Source organism: Thermobia domestica, chromosome 11, assembly GCF_964235325.1.
Source record: "Thermobia domestica chromosome 11, izTheDome1.hap1.1, whole genome shotgun sequence".
Classification (NCBI taxonomy): domain Eukaryota; kingdom Metazoa; phylum Arthropoda; class Insecta; order Zygentoma; family Lepismatidae; genus Thermobia; species Thermobia domestica.
Window position 1 is genome coordinate 227655195 of NC_137464.1, and position 21185 is coordinate 227676379.

General features: G+C 35.7%; 1 protein-coding gene across 1 annotated transcript in view; it reads left to right on the plus strand.

Moving 5' to 3' along the window:
- The window catches only part of INPP5E (Inositol-3-phosphate synthase), an 82919-nt gene that overhangs the window by 51042 nt on the left and 10692 nt on the right, over positions 1–21185 (plus strand). Inside the window, exons 4-6 of the mRNA XM_081731740.1 lie at positions 8433–8655; positions 15354–15572; positions 20196–20357. Of these exons, the coding sequence (XP_081587866.1) occupies positions 8433–8655; positions 15354–15572; positions 20196–20357 (604 nt within the window). The remainder of the gene's footprint in view (positions 1–8432; positions 8656–15353; positions 15573–20195; positions 20358–21185) is intronic.

Genomic DNA, 21185 nt, shown 5'->3' on the forward strand with positions numbered 1-21185 from the left:
GGACTTCTGTTCGAATTATCCAATATTTCGAATTATCCAAGTTCGAATTAACGAGACTCCACTGTATAAATCCAATGAGTAAAAAAATGAAACTTATCCGGAATTCGAGTCCAGGTCTCCGGTAGTAATGTGAGAAACCAGATGAAGGTAGCTTCTTATCGGAGTCGTTCAAATGAGCCAATTCAGTTTTAAACTGATTAAATTCGGTGCTGGAATGGTGCTGTTATTCATGGCACCAGGGCCGTGATGGAAAATGCGAGATTTCGTTCATTGAGTTGTCGTGCTAATAGACGACAAACAATGTTGGCTTCCTACATGCTTCTGATCGTAAGTCTGTTTTCAGATAGCGTATCAAGAATAAAGACACCTTATCTGTGTAACAGTTGGTTATGATTAATCTTTAGTTTCTTCTGCGAAGCGCTAGAAGTTATAGTAATGAGTAAGTTTTTCACACCAGTCTGTGTTAGTTTCTCTGCCTTTCCGCTGTAAGTGTCATATTACTATGTGTATTTTATGTATATTGGCTATTTCGATGCCGGAATTGTGTGTAGAACTGTGAGCCGTGCATGAAGCTTGAGTTGCGGCAGTAACTTTAAACAAACAGTTAAAAATGCGGGAGCTAATTCATTACTAGTTCAAATGAGTGTTCCGTTGAAAAGAGTCAGTTCGTTGATGAACGACCCATCACTAGTCTCCGACTTACCGCGCCGGTGTACTAATCGTTACACTACGTAGTCCACATCCTGAACAATCACACACCTTTACATTTGAGATCGGTGCTCATTTTGTGGAGTATCTTGAAAGCGGACTAAGTAATGTGGTGGTTAGCGCATTGGTACCATAAGTCAGAGACCTGTTCGAATCCTGGATCAGTTCCGTACTTTTTAACTCTTTCAGCATGCCTTGAATTTGTCTGTATGTGCATATTGCAATATCCCCTCATATTAAACAACACCATGTGCTTCGGTACAAACACCAGCAAGCAGACTACGAATGCCATCACCACCGATGGAACACGAAGAGAAACGAAAAACACCCCTCCATAGGCTCCGTCTCCAAAGACTGGCTATATAAACGGACACATCGAGGCAGAGAACATCAATTATCAACTGGTCACATCCTAGCTATCTGTCTAAAATGCATCGGGCGGGAAAGCTCCTCTAACTTTACCTCTGAGCTGCTATGGCAGGAGGCCCAACTTACAGAGGAAGGAACTATTATAGAACTACTTATTTGTAATCTAGTGTACAAACTGTTTAGAAATCTTTATAATAAAAGAAGTGAGGGAAAAAACTCGTATACCGGTACTCTACCGAATATTACAATATGATGTAAGGAAAATCGGTTAATTCCTTCCATTTCCTCATACAATATTTAGTTTAGTAGATTCCTGACTATCCGGCGTAATATAGCGGTAAGGGAAGCTGGATAATAAGAAAGCCAGATGTTCCGGAGTTCTATAAGTACTCATTTCCTGCCACATCCATACCATTATTAACACACTTTTTATACCAAACCCCAGATTTATTCATATTTTCAAGCCTGTACTTTGTAAATGTTTGTTACTATGTACTCTACCTAGTTTTAATAATCTATTACAGAAAAAGAAAGTTCAAATGAAGATATTGAAGGTATTTTAAGATACATTTTATAATGTCTAACTTAAGTGCTTCTTCTTCTTTCAAAAGACTAAGCCATGTCTTTGCAGCCACAGTTTCCTATTTTCAGCAGTCCTTTTCATCTCCTTGTAGGAAGTACATCTCATCTCATTGATCATATTTTTAACGTACGATGTTCTCGGTCTTCCTCTCGTCTTCTTCCCTAATATCTTGCCTTCGAAAATGCTTTGGAGAAGAATCATGTCTAAGTAAACGACCAATGAGTTTACCTTTTCGTACTTTCTATTACTTTGATTAGTTGTCTTTTCTCGTTCACTTCTTGCAGTATCATCTTATTGCTCTTCTTTTCAGTCCAGCTAGTTCTGGTGATTCTTCTCCAAAACCACATTTCCGCTGTCTCAAAACAGGCTTTCTCCTGTTTTGCTAACGTCTAGGTTTCGCATCCATATATGTCAAAACACTCCACACAAAGGTTTTTATATATTTCTTCTTACCGTGGATGTTAATATGCTTATTCGGGAGAACATTTTTCTTTTTGTGAAAGTCGTTCTTGGTCAGTGCTATTCTTCTCTTTATTTCACTAAGACATCTGTTGTTTTCATCTATATTACTACCAAGATAGCAAAATTCGGTCACTTTCTCAAGTCTGTCTAATCCTATTTTTATGTTGGCTCATCCTTCACCTCTCTTCTTATCTATAATCGTGATTTTGGTCTTGGTATTGATGCTGGTATTTGTTATTGGTATAACTTAAGTGCAGGAAACATAAAATGATGTCCACTCTACAGTATGAATGCACACCGTTGTAACACAAACAAAACTTTAAAACGTAAAACCTAAGCTTTTCTCTCTTTATAACTGATTTAAATTTCTGGAGTAATAGAACGTATTTAAAATATAGTTCAATATAACTATAGTACTCACCTATTTGTATTTCTTAATGTAGAGCAAAATTTCCAATATTGCGGTTACATACAGGAGTAACCTTTAACGAAGATTCATTAGGCTTAATACATGTTGTACATTAAAATTTTGACATGCATATTATTATTAATACCAGTGCGTATTTCAAATTATATACAAAGTAACGTAGTTTTGGCTTAGAAATTTTCTCTTTGCACTCAATTGTCTCCCCTTAATTTGCTGATATGTTGAGTGTACTCCCACATAGGATCGGAAACTAAGGTTACAAGGCTGGTATATCTGGAGTTTCGTCTGTTATAGAGGAATTATTACATGGAGTTGGCAACTATGCAGAGTTTCAGCCACCCGCCGCCTACGGCACTAGTTGTAGGTAAACACAAATGGTTACTCGTTTGAAAAACTGGTCTCGCTTAGTTATTCGATTTCTGAGGGGCTGCGATTGAAATTCACCGGCAGCTGGTAGAGGTTTATGGAGAGACTGTAATGTGTCGTCAGCATGTCGCAGAATGGTGTCGAAAGTTTTCGACTAGTAGAGAAAACGTCACCGACGAGGACCACAGTGGCTGACCCAACACGGCATCAACAGATTTTAACAAAGCTCGCGTAGAGGAACTGATTCAGGACAACATAAAAATCACGTTACAGCATCTGATGGCAGAATTGGAAATGTCGTTCGGAAGCGTTCGTCACCTTGTGCACGATATTCTGCACTACCGGAAAGTGATAACCTGGCTGAACACGCACAGACAGTATTTTTACCAGGAGGGAATCTTCAGACTCATCCCACGATGCGGTAAGTGCCTCAACCGATATGGAGACTGTCGAAAAATAACCTAATGTGTGTACTATCTGTAGGCTGTATTGGTTGTATGAAATAATATATACACGTGTCACTGCAGGCTTTGTAACATTACTTTCTGATTACTCCTCGTATTTTCCAGGCCTATAAAGAAGTGTATTATTTCCTGTCACAAATCTTGATGCAATGTTTCGTCTTCTTAACACCACCAATGTGGATTTCGATTACAGTGCACTGTTATTCTATGATTATGAAGTTACACATAATTTTGCAAACCATGTAAACAGAAATATGGGAGTTCGAATATTGGGAAGTACTAAACGTTCTATATATTGTAACTGTGTGTTAATATTGACCTTATAAATGTATGTTTACAATTAGATTTTGTAAACATAGGAAATCTTGAAGAAATAATGATAATATGTACAAATATATACTATTGTTGATAAAATTTGTTATGATAATACCAATCCTGCTCCAGGTTCTCTTTTATAGTATTAAGTTGTCGTTTCCTGTGTTAATGAAATAGGTCTCAGAGACGTTTCTTTCTATTGTTGACGTCGCTCAATGTAAAATTTTGATGTCCTCCACATTATGTTCAGTTCTTTATAAGTATTTAGACAATTGTGAATCCGTTTGCTCATTTTCTCTCGATTCCCTTAGATATTCCTTCAGTCTAGTGTTAAAATATTTATTTTATTCATCCCAATACAAGTATCTTGGCACGAGCAGAATATTTCATAAATGCTCCTCAAAGGGATTTTGTAAATAAAGTAACTTTTATGTTGGCTCACATTGTACAGGCCTCATAACAAATATCAGACTAAAATCTTTTGAAAAACTACCTCCAGTAAATAATTGCTGTATTCATAAAAAAATTTGAACATTCATGGAAAGTCAAAGCAAACATTTGAATAAGTATGTATGTAGCTTAGTGATCTCACCGGATGATCTAAATAAGAAATAGAATATCATCGAATTAGTCATTATGAATGGTTACAATATGCCTTATTGTGAAAGGGTGGACACAAAAGTCGTTCAATCTTGTGGCAAGTTTGAATATTAAAAGAATTAAACATAAAGATGAAAACTTGGGTTCCTTGCCATTTTTTCCGTAGTTTGTCGTTTCGACTACGTAAAATTGCATTGAAACACAATTTGAAAGCAAACAAGCGGTTTCGCGATTCTCTGAAGACTTAAACATAATGTGAAGTACATCAATGTTTACACAGTTGAACATGAACAATAGAAAGAAATGTTTTTGAGGCCTATTTCATTAGGATAAAAAAAATGGGAACCGTGACCGGGAGTGGGATAGCATCACTACAAATTTTAACAAAACATACTTGTAACTTACAAAGAGTGAAGAAAGTGATTTGATTGGAGCGAGACTCGAACGCGAGATCTCCAGCATACCGTGCCGATACGTTAACCACTATGCCACCCAGTCCGCTTTCCAGAATAGCCAAACACTGTCTCACTCCTGCAGTCGGTGCTCTCTCTTTGTAAGTTATTGCACTCGCACCTACAGATGATTTGTTGCGTAAAAGTAAGTTCAAATCGGTTGTTTCCTTCTTTCATTAATATATAAAATACGAGGGTTGACTGAAAAGTTCTCGGCCCGACCCCCTTTCGATTGTACTACCCTGATATAATTGATGTCATGTGAAATGTTGATCTTTTATATGTTTAAGTACCAAATTTCACGATTCTACCATGAACGGTTTTTATTTTACAGGTAATTGAATGAACCATGGCGGAGCCAGATGTCAAATTCACCAAAGAGGAGTTGCGAGGTGCAGGACAATGCTCCCGTCCACAAGGCTGGCAGAACAACGGATTTTCTGAGGGACCTAGGGTTTCAGTGCATTGACCACCCACCTTACTCGCCAGATCTTGCCCCTTCTGATTATTATCTGTTTCTAAAACTCAAAACAGCACTGAAAGGACAGAAATTTTACATTGATGAAGAGGTGATAACAGCTACGGAACAGTTTTTTACAGACCTTTATTTTATATATATATATATATATAGGGGTTGGAGAAGTTGCAGCATCGAAGTGCCAAGTGTGTTGACCTTCGAGGGGTCTATGTTGAATAGCCTCACACTTTCATGCCTGCAGCTCAAGTCCTTCTGGGTCGGGCCGAGAACTTATCAGCCCACCCTCGTATACTTGTACTTATTTTCATTATTTCCCCGAGAGTTCCTTTTTTTACTGATAAAATTTAATTATAAATAGATAGCTTTATAAGGTCAATATTAACACAGTTATAATGCATCATAAGTTTAGTGCTCCATAATTCTCTTACTCCCATATATCTGCCTACATGTTTTACATAATTATGTGTCACTTTATATTTACTGGACAACAACAAACTGCGGTCGGAATCCATATTGGTGATGTTAAGAAGACGAAACGTTGCATCAATATTAGTGACAAGATATAATAAACTTCTTTATAGGCCTGGGAAATAGAAATAATAACTTCAATAGGTATGGTATGTGGGAGTGCGTTCAACACATCATCAATTTAACAGTCAATTAGAAAGGGAAATTTTGTAAGCCAAAATATACATTATTTTGTTTATAATTTGAAATGTCCACTGATACTTGGGTAATTTGTTGGGACATCGCACGTCCCTGATTTTACAGAACTAATTTCATTTTATTGGATGAGTCTGTTCGTATGGAATATGAAGTTATTTATCTTGACGTCAAATGCTCTATCAAACTAATTATAAAATCCTAATTTGGCTGCATCAATTGTATGAATTTATATTAATGTTATGTTCTGATAAAATGGCTGTTTTATCAAGGTGTCAAATATGTATAAAGAGTATTGAATGCATTTGCTTCATGAACGAAAATATTTATTCGGTAAATGTAATTATCTTTTGTTCGTTATTTTTTATATTCCATACTGCTTAACTCCTGCGATTTTTGTTTGTTGTAACATTACAAGCCTACGATTAAGCTATAAAAATAGTACAATCAGACTTCATATTATCATTTTTTTTTTTTTTTTTTATTTTTATTTATTTATTCATTTTGATAGAACGTATGTTCATGTTTGTTCTGAGAGCGTCTGATCAGCTTAGAATCTGACTTCGTCATTACCCAAACATCTCATCCTTCTTTCTGAGATACTCATGTTCCGCATCTGCAATTCACTATTGGCTTTTACACAATCTTGAGTGCATTACTGACGCTGCGTGAATATATAGAGGCTTCTAGCGCAGTTGAAGTATAAGGTGGCACATGTATTTATAACCAGAAATTGAAATATTCTTGCAGACATACTAGTTTATAACGCGCCAACGTGGTTAGCATCAGTGTACTTTTTTTTACGTGTAATCTAGCTTTGTTTTGTGTGTTGTATGCTCACATATCCATTTTCTTTCCATGAAGAACCAAGATCATTATTCTGAAGATGTAGGACATAATGAATTTTTGAATATGTATTCTCTACGAGCTTCGTAGAAAAGTGCCAGCAGCACACTCGAAATATCTGTTCAAAATTACTTGCAGAAACGAATTGACGCATGATCCAATATTAATTGTAAATTTACCTTATAGTAGTCTTGACATTAAATTATCGCAATTTTTAATAGAAACTTCTGTCTTCGTCTGCAAATCCTTCAATGCACTTTTTAGAATGATTTAAATGTTTAATTTATCATACTAAGCTTCAGTAATCTGAAAGTAGTGAATAGTACTATGTACAGAGATAAATTGATTTTTTAAAAAAATCTCTCAATACTTCTTTCTTATTGCAGCAGAAACTGATAAATACAGGGTGTTATAAAAATGTGTCAATATTTTAAGAACAGATTTCTCACATCAAAACAAGAAAAAAAGTTCATATAGACCTATGGTCAAAAAAAGATAGTTTCGTAGTTATAGGGTGCCGAAAACGTGAAACAAGGGAACTTTAGAAGCTAATAGCTCCACTACTGTGAGACCTCGTAGTTGGGTCAAGACATCACTGAGGAACAAGTATGTCAACTATCCAAATATCCATGTTTAAGAACGCTTCAGTACTTGCACACCAATTTTTAGAGAGGTAGGTGGAGAGTGATCAAGTACTTCCAAACAGCCTTTCTAAAAATGATTGGGCAAGTCCCGGAGGTTCTGAAAGATGTATATTTGGATAGTTCACATACTAGTTCCTCAGTGCTCTTGATCCAACTACGACCGATCCTATAGTAATGGAACTATGGACCTTTAAAGTTCATTTTTTTTCACGTTTTCGGCACCCTATAACTACGAAATTATGCACTTCCGACCACAGGTTCATATAAACTTCTTTCTTATTTTGATGTGAGAAATCTATTCCCAAAATATTGTGACAAATTTTTGTAACACCCTGTATATTAAAACCAGCTCATGATGTACACTCATGTCCAAAATTATTGTCGCATGTCTATAAATATGTTGTTGTAGGAATATAATTTGATAAGGAATTCGCCTGGTATTTCTTATAATGTTAGTATGTGTATAATTGGCAAGGACATGTATGTGGCAAATTTCATGTCAAAAGAGCAGTAAATAAGAACAATAAAACGAAAATAAAACTTTCTTGTCCATTTAGCAACATTTTGTTTTATTCATTCTATTTTTTGTATTTATAATTCTTTTCCTATTAAATTTACCACAAATATACATTTCCTGATTATACACATAGTATCAGTATTAAATGTACTCTGCAAAATCATTATCAAATTATACTCTTACACGAAGACAGTTATAGATATGCGACAATCATTTTGGACATGAGTGTACATCTTATTGACAGATTTCGTACTATTTTCATACATTAAGAAGGCAACCAAATAGTATACCTGCATTTATCGGTTACGGAGCTAGTATTGAAAATAAAAGATGTGAGCTTGATTAGCATGTTTTACACAATACAACGACGAAAATACAAGTTACTATCGAAAATTCCAGTAACTTAATGTTAAGGCGTAGCATAAATTTTTTACTGATAGCACAATGTATTCACTGCGTATATTGTTATAGATAGAAATAAATTAAATATTTTGTTTTCGTTTTTTTATTGTTTTTATTTTTAAAATTTATTTCGCAGACTCCTCCAAAGGAACTGAATGACTTTGTGTTACCAGATAGCCTAGAGCATGTACCTGATATCTTCACCATTGGAACTCAAGAGAGCTTCCCCGAGAAATTCGAGTGGGAAGTAGGTATACAAGAAACTCTAGGCCCATCACATTTACTTTTCCATTCAGCATCTTTAGGAACGTTACACTTAGCGGTTTTCATGAGAAGGGATCTCATATGGTTCTGTTCAGGTATACCACCATCTAAGTATGTTAAATAGTAGTAATTTTAAATTACAGGTGAAAATTATATTGTAAGTGTGACAGAAGAATGTAACAGCATTACACTTTCACTGAATTCTATTATTATTGCGGACTAGTGGGCTTCTAGTAAATTCTGTTGCATGTCCTTCTTTTGTACTTCAAATATAATAGAAGTTAACTGTCTAAATTAGCGTAGTTGAAGTCTATTAAGTAATGTTATAGTAGGATAGTAGTATGAATCTATGTGGAAATCTATGAAGTGAAATGGTCTTAAGCGCGATTTACTACGCAATATTTAGAGAAGAATGCGTCACCCTGAGGTGGGCAAGAAACAGTAGTAGACATGTCATAGAGCATTTGTTTGCCAAAATTCAGATTTTCAACATCTAAAAAAAAATTTAAGCGAACTATGAAGTGGTAAAGGAAGAAACTAACCAAATACCGTAACAATGTACCTTGTAAATTTATTTAGTGTTTTGATAAACATATATTTATTCGTAAAGTGGGATGAAATCATAGAAAATGATTTGAATGAATATTAAACAAATTTTTTTCCAAAATATTAGACAAATTATATATAGTTCCAAAATGATATTTCCCATAATATATAGCTAATTTCTTCCAACTTCTAAGTTTTACATTAATTTTTGTTTACGTGAAATAGTCTAGCAACAGCAGTTATATTTAAACTAACAAGAAAAATAGCTTTACAGGAATAAAATGTAGCATAGTTCTACAACCGTTTTCCTTCAGTTGAAACTGTTATCATATCGAATTTCTCTTCCATTGTAATATTGGCTCAAATGATGATGATAGGATTGTAGTGATCAAAATATTACTGTCAATATCATACTAAAGAATGAGTCGTTATTCTTATTTCTACGTAATGGAGATTCAATATTATTTGTATTTAGACTTCTTTCTGCATTGGAAGAACGAAGAACAGTTGCCTCGTTCGGAGCATGATTTTTAAACATATTTTTCTTATATTATTATTATTATTATTATTATTATTATTATTATTATTATTATTATTATTATTATTATTATTATTATTATTATCTTATTATCTTATTATTTTTATATCTAGAAAAAAATATTAAATAAATTTTGGCAATTACAGATTTGTCAAAAACTTTTGTTCTTTCTGTCTCAGAACCTTAATTTTATTCTTTTCTTTTTATAATTGTTTTCATGAATATCTTTTCAAAGTTGATAAGTGGAAATATCCATATCTTTTTTTATTATTATTATTTCCCTCAGTAGTTAACGAGATTAACTCGGGAAGGTACTTCAATAATAATAATTAATAAATAGTAATAATAAACTCCATTTTCCTTCAGAAATTCATGAATTTAAGTCAGAAAATTTATGTGCCAAAGACGACATAATGTGCACTATAAATACATACCCGTACATGTTTTTTTTTATTTCTTTTTTTTTAGTATGTGCGAAATGTGTTTTCAAACAATAGTAGTGTAAATTCATATACACAGACAAATATATACAATATTACAGATTTTTACAGGAAAATATTATTACAGATTTATATAATGGAAAATAACATAAGTTTATGTCAAAATCTAAGCATACCTGGAATATCACAAGATCCTTCAGTCGATTTTTATGGAGGTCATCGTGACTCAGTGGTAGAGCGCTTATCTCTAGTGAGTGGGGTTGGTTTCTGGTTCTATCCTCGACCAAGTAAGTTTGTGGTGGACAACATCGTGCTCGTGGGTTTTCTCGGGGTATTATCGTTTCTTCCTTCTTTCTCATTCCACCAATGCTTCCATCATCATTCATTTGCTTGAATTGTCGTCTCCCTTAGCCTAAAGGGCATAATCGTGGGACGTTAAACTCCAAATTTCATGTAATTCTTCCAGTCGATTTATTTGCAATTTAAGTTATTCGTATTGTTCTCCAAACTAACTGTTAATCGTATTTGAATCTCACACACAATCGTCTTATGTGTATTTTTTTTTTTTTTTTAAATTTTAATCATAAATGAAGTAAGTCTGAAAATAAAACGACTATTTTTTGTTGGACTGCTAGTTGTTTCGTTGGCTTCTTTGGGATTTTGGGATTTTACACCACAGGGGCGGATCCAGGACCGACTTCTGGGAGGGGGGGCGGTAGGTTGTCATACTGCTACTTTTAAGGGCTCGAAACTTTGGGATGGGTTTTATTTATATATGTAAAATAAGAAAGTTTCCTCTTCTGGGGGGGGGGCGATCGCCCCCTCTGGATCCGCCCCTGTTACACCGTCTCTTGGATATGTTATAAAAGTAACTAGGCTTTCACCGCTACTCTCTTTTGCATCTTGTGGCTCAGTGGTAGAGCGTTCACCTCTGGTGCTTGGGGTCCCGGGTTCGATCCCAGCCCCCGCCAAGTGAACTTTGTGGTGGACAAACACCGTGTGCGTGGGTTTTCTCGGGGTTCTCCCGTTTCCTCCCACTTCCTTCATTCCACCATTTTCATTCATTACTCATCATCACCGTCTCCTTTAGCCTAACCGGCATAACCGTGGGACGTAAAACTCAAAGATTTCATTTCATTTTTCTCTGTAGCATCTTAGAGTTGTTGAGTGTACTCATATGATGATGTGCAATGTGTAAATTATCATAAGAAGCTGAATAACACTCTTTCTTTAACATCTATAAAGATGTTATTTATTGATACGGATATAAATCCATGTCAACAGCCAGTAATGTTTAAATTGTATCAAATTAAATTGCATCAAAAGATTTGTTATTATGGCAATTAGTATGACGGGTTAGGGGAAAAAAGAGGGAATGTCACAAAACTGCATTTTCGAGAAAACGACGTTTTAATATTAAAAACCACGTAAAAAGAATAGTGTTATTACATCTTTTGCTCCTTTTTACATGGACATTTTTACATCTATGCATGCATGGCATGTACAGTCAAATAGCACCAAGAGTCACCAACAGATAGGACAAAGCATCCGAAATAGCTCATACATGGACATTCCTTGTTTTTTCCCCTTACCTTTCATATACTCTAATTGATCTACAGATTATAAACATTTACCCAAAAATATAATTGTCCAAAACAGGAAGTACATCAAAGAACAAAAAGTATTAAAGGAGAGTATGAAACACTGTTAATCATCAATAGCAATGTTCTCGATAACACAGTGGGGGCGCGGTGGCTCAGTGGTAGAGCGTTCACCTCCGGTGCTTAGGGTCCCTGGTTCGATCCAGCTCGCGTCGTGTGGACTTTGTGGTGGACAAACACCGTGCTCGTGTGTTTTCTCAGGATTCTCCCGTTTCCTCCCATTTTCTTCATTCCACCATTTCATTCATTTCTCATTATCACCGTCTCCTTTAGCCTAACCGGCATAACCGCGAGACGTAAAACTTAAAGATTTCATTTTAAAGATTTTCTCGATAACACTTTCAAAAGTTCTCCGAAAACTCCTTCGTAACCATTTTACATTGTTGTTCATATAATCAAATCATACTTTGTTATTATTATACATTTCTTTAGTTGATCTCTTATAATAATGTTGATCCTAGATACTTGAAAGTGTCTGCTTTGTCGAAAATGTTATAATAATAATAACAGTAAAGTAGTTCGTCTACTTTGTCGAAAATGTTATAATAATAACAATAAACTACTTTCATTTATAATGTTTAGTATACAGGGTTAGCATAAATGTTCCATTCGGTTTGAAAAGACTATATTTTTAAAAGTATTACACGTGTACACACATGAAAGATATATGAAAAGGAACCACAAATTCGCCAAGTTTGTATTGTGTGGCAGCACAAGTCCATTATCTTCCTGATCGGGTGTGGCAGTGTGACAGTACAAGGTTAGTAGCACCTATTGAAAATGGAGGGAAAGCAAGAATAAAAAGACGTCGAGCATAGTCTGGACGTGTGTCGTGTTACCAAAGGAGCACATTTTAGTGAACATTTGTATAGGGTGTATAAACTTGGTGAGTTTGTGTTTTTTTTTTTTTTTTCATATATCTCTCATGTGTGAATCATTTATGCTAGCCCAGCGTATATATATATGTATATGTATTAAGTAACTGATTATATCAAGAAAAAATAAATGTGTCTAGCACATCTCTTTGAGATAAAAAAAAAAAACATTCAAGCTCCGTAGCCGCTGGAGTATTTATTTCTTTATATATTGATATGACTAAGAGAAACATTGGAAAAAGATTAAAGGAATGTATGAAAGATGTGAAAGATCAGGATCCTGTGATTTTAGGATTATCAGAATACTTAGACATATTGAGACATAAAACAAGAAAGTTAAAATTATCGTAAGGCTGCTTCACATATTGAAAGGAATGTTAATGTGCCATTCTATGTTTGAACTAAAAATTCCAACATTGAACTTGTATCAGGATGATGTGGACAAAGACTGAGATTTTGTTATTAATAGTTTTTATTCAAAAATATGAGATTCACGATGAATTCAGTTTCATTCATTTGTAGACTACAATACTGTCTTTGCTGTTTTCTGCTCAAAGGTGTTATACATGATCAATAATTTTCACTCTCAAAATATAACTGTCAATTTTACTGATAAGCCAAAAAAAAAAATTATCTAAAGATATTTTATTATCATTTGTGTTTTGGGAAATCGTAACGTTATTTCAGTTTGTATAGTTTTAATTATTTTTGAGAAAAGCTTTGTTAAATACGTACAAATTACAATTATCACACATTAAAAATTGATAACTGTGTGAGTAATAACAGAAAATGTGTAAATAGTATAAATATTGGATATTCAGCGAACTTAAAAAGTTCGTTACTAAATTCTCCATATCTCTCTCTATATCTATCTATCTATATATATATATGTGTGTGTGTGTGTGTGTGATCAAAAGTATCCGGATACCCCCAAAAACATACGTTTTTCATATTAGGTGCATTGTGCTGTCACCTACTGCCAGGTACTCATTATCAGCAACCTCAGTAGTCATTAGACATCGTGAGAAAGCAGAATGGGGCGCTCCGCGGAACTCATGAACTTCGAACGTGATCAGGTGATTGGGTGTCACTTGTGTCAGAAGTCTGTACGCAAGATTTCCACACTCCTAAACATCCCTAGGTCCACTGTGTCTGATGTGATAGTGAAGTGGTGGAAACGTGAAGGGACACGTACAGCACAGAAGCGTACAGGCCTACCTCGTCTGTTGACTGACAGAGACCGCCAACAGTTGAAGAGGGTTGTAAAGTGTAATAGGCAGACATCTATCCAGACCATCACACAGGAATTCCAAACTGCATCAGGATCCACTCCAAGTACTATGACAGTTAGGCATGAGGTGAGAAAACTTGGATTTCATAGTCGAGGGGCTGCTCATAAGCCACACATCACGCAGGTAAATGCGAAACGAAGCCTCGCTTGGTGTAAGAAGCGTAAACCTTGGACGATTGAACAGTGGAAAAACGTTGTGTGGAGTGACGAAATCACGGTACACAATGTGGCGATCCGATGGCATGGTGTGGGTATGGCGAATGCCCGGTGAACGTCATCTGTCAGCGTGTGTAGTGCCAACAGTAAAATTCGGGGGTGTTGGTGTTATGGTGTGGTCATGTTTTTTCTTGGAGGGGGCTTGTACCCCTTGTTGTTTTGCGTGGCACTCTCACAGCGGAGGCCTACATTGATGTTTTAAGCACCTTCTTACTTCCCACTGTTGAAGAGCAATTCGGGATGGCGATTGCATCTTTCAGCACGATCGAGCACCTGTTCATACTGCAGGGCCTGTGACGGAGTGGTTACACGACCATAACATTCCTGTAATGGACTGGCCTGCACAGAGTCCTGACTTGAATCCTATAGAACACCTTTGGAATGTTTTGGAACGCCGACTTCGTGCCAGGCCTCACTGACCTACATCGATACCTTTCCTCAGTTCAGCACTCCGTGAAGAATAGGCTGCCATCCTCCAAGAAACCTTCCAGCACCTGATTGAAAGTATGCCTGCGAGAGTGGAAGCTGTCTTCAAGCTGAGGGTGGGTCAACACCATATTGAATTCCAGCAGTACCGACGGAGGGCGCCACGAACTTGTAAGTCATTTTCAACCAGGTGTCCGGATACTTTTGATCATATATATATATATATGTATGTGTGAGTGTGTATGTGTGTGTTTGTGTCTGTCTGTCTGTTATTTGCGAATTTTTCAATTTTTAGCCCTCTGTTCGATAGAGCATCAAAAATTATCTGAAAGAAATTATGAAATTTTTCGCGTCACTCTTACTGTTCCCAGATATTGGCCAAAACTAGTTCTGATTTCGGGAGATTTAAGGAGCATATCTTGGAAACCGTAAGTCATAGATAGATGATATTGGTGCTAATCAATACTTAAGAGGATGGTGAACATTTTGGTACCAAATAGTAACCGGTGACCGCTGGTTATATCTGCATTTTCAGTATATATACGGTGATAAAAAAGTGACAGCTCAGTATAACTAATTGAATAGATCCCCTAATACGCAAGTGTCAAATATGTAAGGGTATTATCTATTGGATTTAATCAAATAAATTTAATATACAATTTCATATAAACTTCGAAAAAAATAATTCTTTTTAAATTCGTTCTGGCAAATGCTCTTGGAGCATTCTCAACTGGTTTCATTGATGGATTAGTTAAATATTGTCCCAATATGAGATATTAATGCTTAATTTTTGTTTCCAGTTCCCGAGGAAGCAAGTTTCAGTACTCGAGCAGGAACAGCGTTTAAGACGAAAGGAGCAGTTGCCATAGGTTTTATGCTTTTCGGAACGTCATTTCTGTTCATCACATGTCATCTAACTGCTCATAAAGAGAAAGTGAAAGAGAGGATAAACGATGTAAAAGTAATCACCAAAGCTTTAGATCTACCAAAAGCACTTCCGCTCAAGAACAAAAATAAAGGTAAATACTAAATGTTTCATTTAAGGTGCAACTTAAGTTCCCTATAGTAAATGTAGATTGATTATGAAGTTTCTGAGAAAAGAAGCAAACAGCAAATTTTTCATTTTCTTTTTATAATTTACAAGTTAACCAACAGGATCAAACTAAGACGGTGTGTGGTTTTATAGAAGCGAAAGCATATCGTATCTGGAAAATGGAATATTGATCTGAAAAATATGTATTTAAATATATGAATTTGACAAAAAAAAAAGTATCATTTCAGTTTTTGTTTATTTGTTTATATATTGATAAGACTGGATAAAACGTAACACCTCTAGTACTTTTCCACTTTATGCTTTGCTTAACTGAAAATCATACAATGTCAAATTATGAAAATAATATCCGGCCTAGTACAGTGAAACTATCGGATTGTGGCATGAAGGGCTTATTATCAGTGACATGACAATTCTGTGTCAGGCCGGAAACTTCTGGAAATTCCCTCGTATGAACTTTTCGTGGACAGCACTGTGTCGTTGAGTTTCTGTGGGGTGTATGACACCTGTGGTTTCTTGCATAAGTGACGAATTTTTAGAAACATATCCAAGATATAATGTCGAAGTTTCACTAGTTCTTTTATATTTTAATATATTTTATTACTATGGCATCGTATACACAATTCTTATATATGGAAAATGGATATACACTCACCAGCTAAATCATTATGACTATCACTTTTTGAACGAAGTCGTTGGGCCGACGTAAGAGTCACGGGGCATAGCAGAACCGCTCCCCAAATGGTGTCAGGAATCTCTCTCGATTAGTCACTATGTGCTTGAGTGTAGAATGGAGAAGGACGAAATTTGATAGGGACCAGATGACTGGGAACGAGCATCTTGGATATAGTGCGACTTGTCGGATGTTCCGGCTACCATAGTTACGGTCTTCCAAAGGTAGGAGAAAGACGGTAATACCAGCACCAAACGGCAAGGCATGTGGTGGTCACACCTCAATAAAGATGTCGTAAACTGTTGGCCTGTGACAGCTGTTGTTGTCAAGACTACAGTGAAAGACTATGTCTGAGGAGATTCAACACACCCTACAGCCCAGATTTAGCCCTGCGGCCTTGACAACAACAGGCGTCTGGACTGGAGCATTGTCATGTAGTATGCGAGCTCAATGCACAATGACTGATTCAAATGGCTACCTCCAACGAACTGGTTAGTAAGACAGTTGAAACTGATAACATTATTTCTTCCATAGATGTCACCATATGTCATAAACTGCTTATTACCAGTGACGCAAGAAGTCAGTATCAGGCCGGGAACTTTGGGAAGTACCCTCGTATGAACTTTTCAATGAACAATAGCATGTCCTTGAGTTTCTGTGGGGTTTTCCCTGTCCTCATTTCATATTATTTTTTCATTCACTGGTATGGATCGTCCTTTTCCTTTACCTTCGACGTTAAACTAAAGATTTCATCCTATGTTGTAATGGACTATTTTGTTTTAGTGACACTTCGATGAATCTTTGTCCTCACGATGTAAGAAGTAATCAACGTCTTGCGAATAACAACTCAACAGATGCAGTCTTTTCAATCTCATCTTCACTAAAATTTGAAAATATTATCTCAAGAGTCAATGGAGCATAAGTTGTCACTGGTTTACGTATTTACATTCACAAAATTTTCCATCTTATCTACTTGATGTCGCTCCCACTGTTTCAGCAAACATTAAAAAAGATGTCTTGCTTTTCTCGGGAAGTAGTGTCCAAGGTCCAAAGTGGTTGCCCAGGATTGAAGGATTTAGTGACATAATTACATACGAATAAATAGCAGTTCTACAAGTTGCAGCAAAATGTCTATAGTATATACGAGAATCTTACGATAAAAAGTGTCCAGATTCAATGGTTTCAGTGTATTTGCGGAAGAAAGTGATCAGTTCTTTCAATGCACTATTAGTAAAAGCTGTAAACTGAAACCTTAAAAAAAAAAAAAAAAAAAAAAAATCCTCAATCTGTTGTAATTTCGTTTTTATTTATTCGAAATACAGCATATCATTACTATAGCATTTGTCACTAAAGCACTTTCTATGTCAATTGCTCCGCCCGTCTCATATAAAGGAACAAAGTTACTACTTTGTAAACACTATGCGAATAAACAGTTCATATCTCCAATTAAGAATGATGCGAAAATTTTCAACAAGTCCTGTGTTGTCAGGTTTTGGCTATGTTGTTTATTCTATGAGTTGGAAGGCTTATAAAGAAATAAACTATTTAGGAGAAAGCAGAAAATATTTACACTAGTGTACGAATTGTGTACTTCAGGAGAGAATTGAAAGCTTGCAAGTGAAAGGAATTTTAAGGAATCAGAATATCAGGTAAATGGAATATCATAATCAGTAGGTTCTTTGAAATATAGCCGCATTATCCTTTTCGACACACGAACTAACCTGTTTCTATAATGAAGTTTAGTGCGTGAATTGTGTTATTTTAAAAATTAATAATAACACTAAATTATATTAGTATATATGTTCTTTGTTTTTCCATTATAATTTTATTTCCTTAAAAGCACTCCATTCAGATTCATTTTGAATAACCACGTTTGATTATTATTGATGGTATGTAATTTTCTATACAGGTTGTCTCGAAAGTCCCCTGACATACGGTAATTCTGTTATTATCAGAGTTACAACAAAATGTAAGAGGGGAAACCGTCTCCAAATATAGTGTGTTCAATCTAAAGTGAAGGAAGTTTTAAAATCGAATGAGCCGTTTGTGCTGTACATTCTTTATGCCCCCAATGTTAAATGAAAATGTGATGTTGCCGTTTACCTTGACCCACAACATAAGTAAATGAAGTTACTGTCTTTTACTCTAACTTGTCAATGGCTAGCCCCCATTTCAAACATGCCCCCATTCACTAAGGGTGCCAATTTCTCCGTAAATTGCGGGGGGGGGGTATTCAGATGCAGAAGGTAAGACAAATTGCATTCAAATTATGTCAAATATTGTATATTCATAAATGCAATAGGGGGCCCATATGAGATTTGGGGGGCGCCCCCTCCCGGCTCCCCAGGATCGGCGCCCTTGCCATTCACCATACTCTTACAAAATTTATCCGCTTCCCGGTAAATGACAATGTTACATTTTTATTTAACATTGGGCACATAAAGAGTGTACAGCCCAAACGGCTCATCCGACTTTAAAAATTCCTTCACTTTAGATTCAAAACATCATATTTGGAGACTTTCTCCACCCTTACATTTTGTTGTAACTCTGATAATAGAGTTATCCTATGTCAGGGGACATTTGAGACACCTTGTATATGGACATTTATCTAGAAACTTTTCAACTAATGTATAAATGACGCTGAAATTTCAGCATTTTTTTATCTGTTAGAGTAAAGGTTATAAAGGCATTTTAAGATAAATGGTTTGTCCTGTATATAGTTTTTTTTTTTTTTTTTTTGTTCTCCGTATAATAATCATGGATATTGTGCTGAAGCGAAGCAGAATACGTTAAACTCACTTCTTTCTCGGTGCTAATCTTGAAGACTGCGCTGGTAAAACGAACTACATTGTGAAGGCTTCTTTCATCCGGCTGGCTGATGCTGAAATTTATTTGTACGAAAACAATCTTAAAATATTGTTTTTGTTCGTCTTACTTCCCAAATATATATAAGGTCGAGGTTATGCAGTGTCGACACAAAATTAATCTGAGCACTAAAAAATAATAGGACACTCAATGATCGTGCATCAGTACCATTACACTAGTCTAGTAATTGAAACCTTGTTCTGAAATCAGGACGAGAAAATTGTTTATACCTACGAATCGATGAAGAAAATTTTAGGATAATGGTAATGTAAATTCCTTACACTACAATAGCATAGCAGAATTTCTACCAACTACCACAAAATTAGAAAAGTCTTTTAAAATATCTTTTGCATTAAGTTTTTCACAGCAACAATCGATTTAAAAAGATGATTCTAGTGCAAACAATGTACATTATCATATTAACAACATAGTGCAAGAGGGAATTCTCGAAGTGAGATGGAACGGCTGTGAGTTTCGCGATTTAGCAGTGAAAAGAAAAATGAAAAGTAGAGCTCATCAACGGGAAATTAATAATTTACCTGGGTTCCGTTAACGTTTCCAGAAAAATGTTGTCATGCTTGGTGTAAAGAGCGATCGTATGACTACGAACTTGGTCTTTGGTTGGCTAGGAAGTCCTTGTCATTGATTGACTGAGATAATCGCGTCCATATGATAGGTGATCTCTATAATAATTTCATCTCTTTTGGTTGTCTCTTTTGGTGGCCGATCTTAAAGTGCCAACCATGCTCAGTCAGTCGAAAGTCCAAGGTCCAGGATCGAATTGTGTTAGTTTTAGAAACAGGAACAATATTTAGCCCGAAACATTCGGAATTTCTTCAGAATGAACTGAATGTTTACATAAGAATGTCTCTTCACGCTATGCTGCTAGAAAACTGCAACTCATATCCATAGTTTGATTCTGAGAAAATTCCTAATGTTTCCAGCTAAATATTGTTCCTATTTCCAGAATTAGTGATTGATGTCTAATCAAAAGCTTCATTTTGTCCTGCAAGAATAAAAATGTACTGACAAAAGTTCAAAATTTCTTTCTAGATGTAACGGAGAATTTCGACTGTGTATTTTGGAGTGGCGACTTAAATTTTCGTCTCGCAGAATCTCGAGAACAAATAGTGAAATGGGTGTCATCACAAAAGTTTCCAAGAACCTGTCCAGTTCAACTACAGAACGATCAGTTGCACAAATTGATTGCGCAAGGTAAGTTTACATATTACTTTTTCCTTATTCATGTAATATGTTAGGAAGGTTAACGGTAAATAATAATAATACGAGGAGTGGTTGATAAGTTCGCGGCCTGAGGTACTTAGCAATGATTCTTGTGCTCATTAATGATAACACTAATTATGACACTTTTGGACAGAATAAATGTCATCTCATTTCAATAATAATCTCATTACGCTATTTAACATTGCCGTTCAGTCATGGTCAAAAAATAGATCCATCTATTTAAACAAGGGCGAGAGAAGTGTAAAGATGACCCTCGGCCAGAGCGTTCTTTGGTGGTGGCCACTGAAGAAAATCGCAAAAGTCGAAAAAAAATCAGTTCTTGCCAACTGTAGCAGATAGCGGAAGAGTTGCAGATTAGTAAAGAACAAGTCGGAAAATTTTGCATGGACATTTAAACTTAAAAAGCACGCGCTGGGTACCGAAAATTCTCACGTTGCTCGACAAGCAGTGACGACTACTGGAGGCCTGTAAAGATTTTTTGGAACTGGCCGGAGACCATCTCGACGAAATTTGCGCTTGAATCGTAACTGTATATGAGACTTGGATCGCCAATTTGATCCGCAATCGAAATATTAATGTCGAATCTATAGTTTTCAGGTCGATTAGATAAAAAGTGGCACTTCGGATGCCATTTTAAGTTCAACCTCATTAGCACTCTTACAGTTGAGGTTGAAATTGCGACATGTAAAAATAATTGAAAATGACCGATATTAGCGTCAAATCCATAGTGTTCGGGGTTCCTAAGTTGATTGGTGGTAGTTCTCATTATTTTTAAGTTCAAGTTTAGCCTTCAGTAAG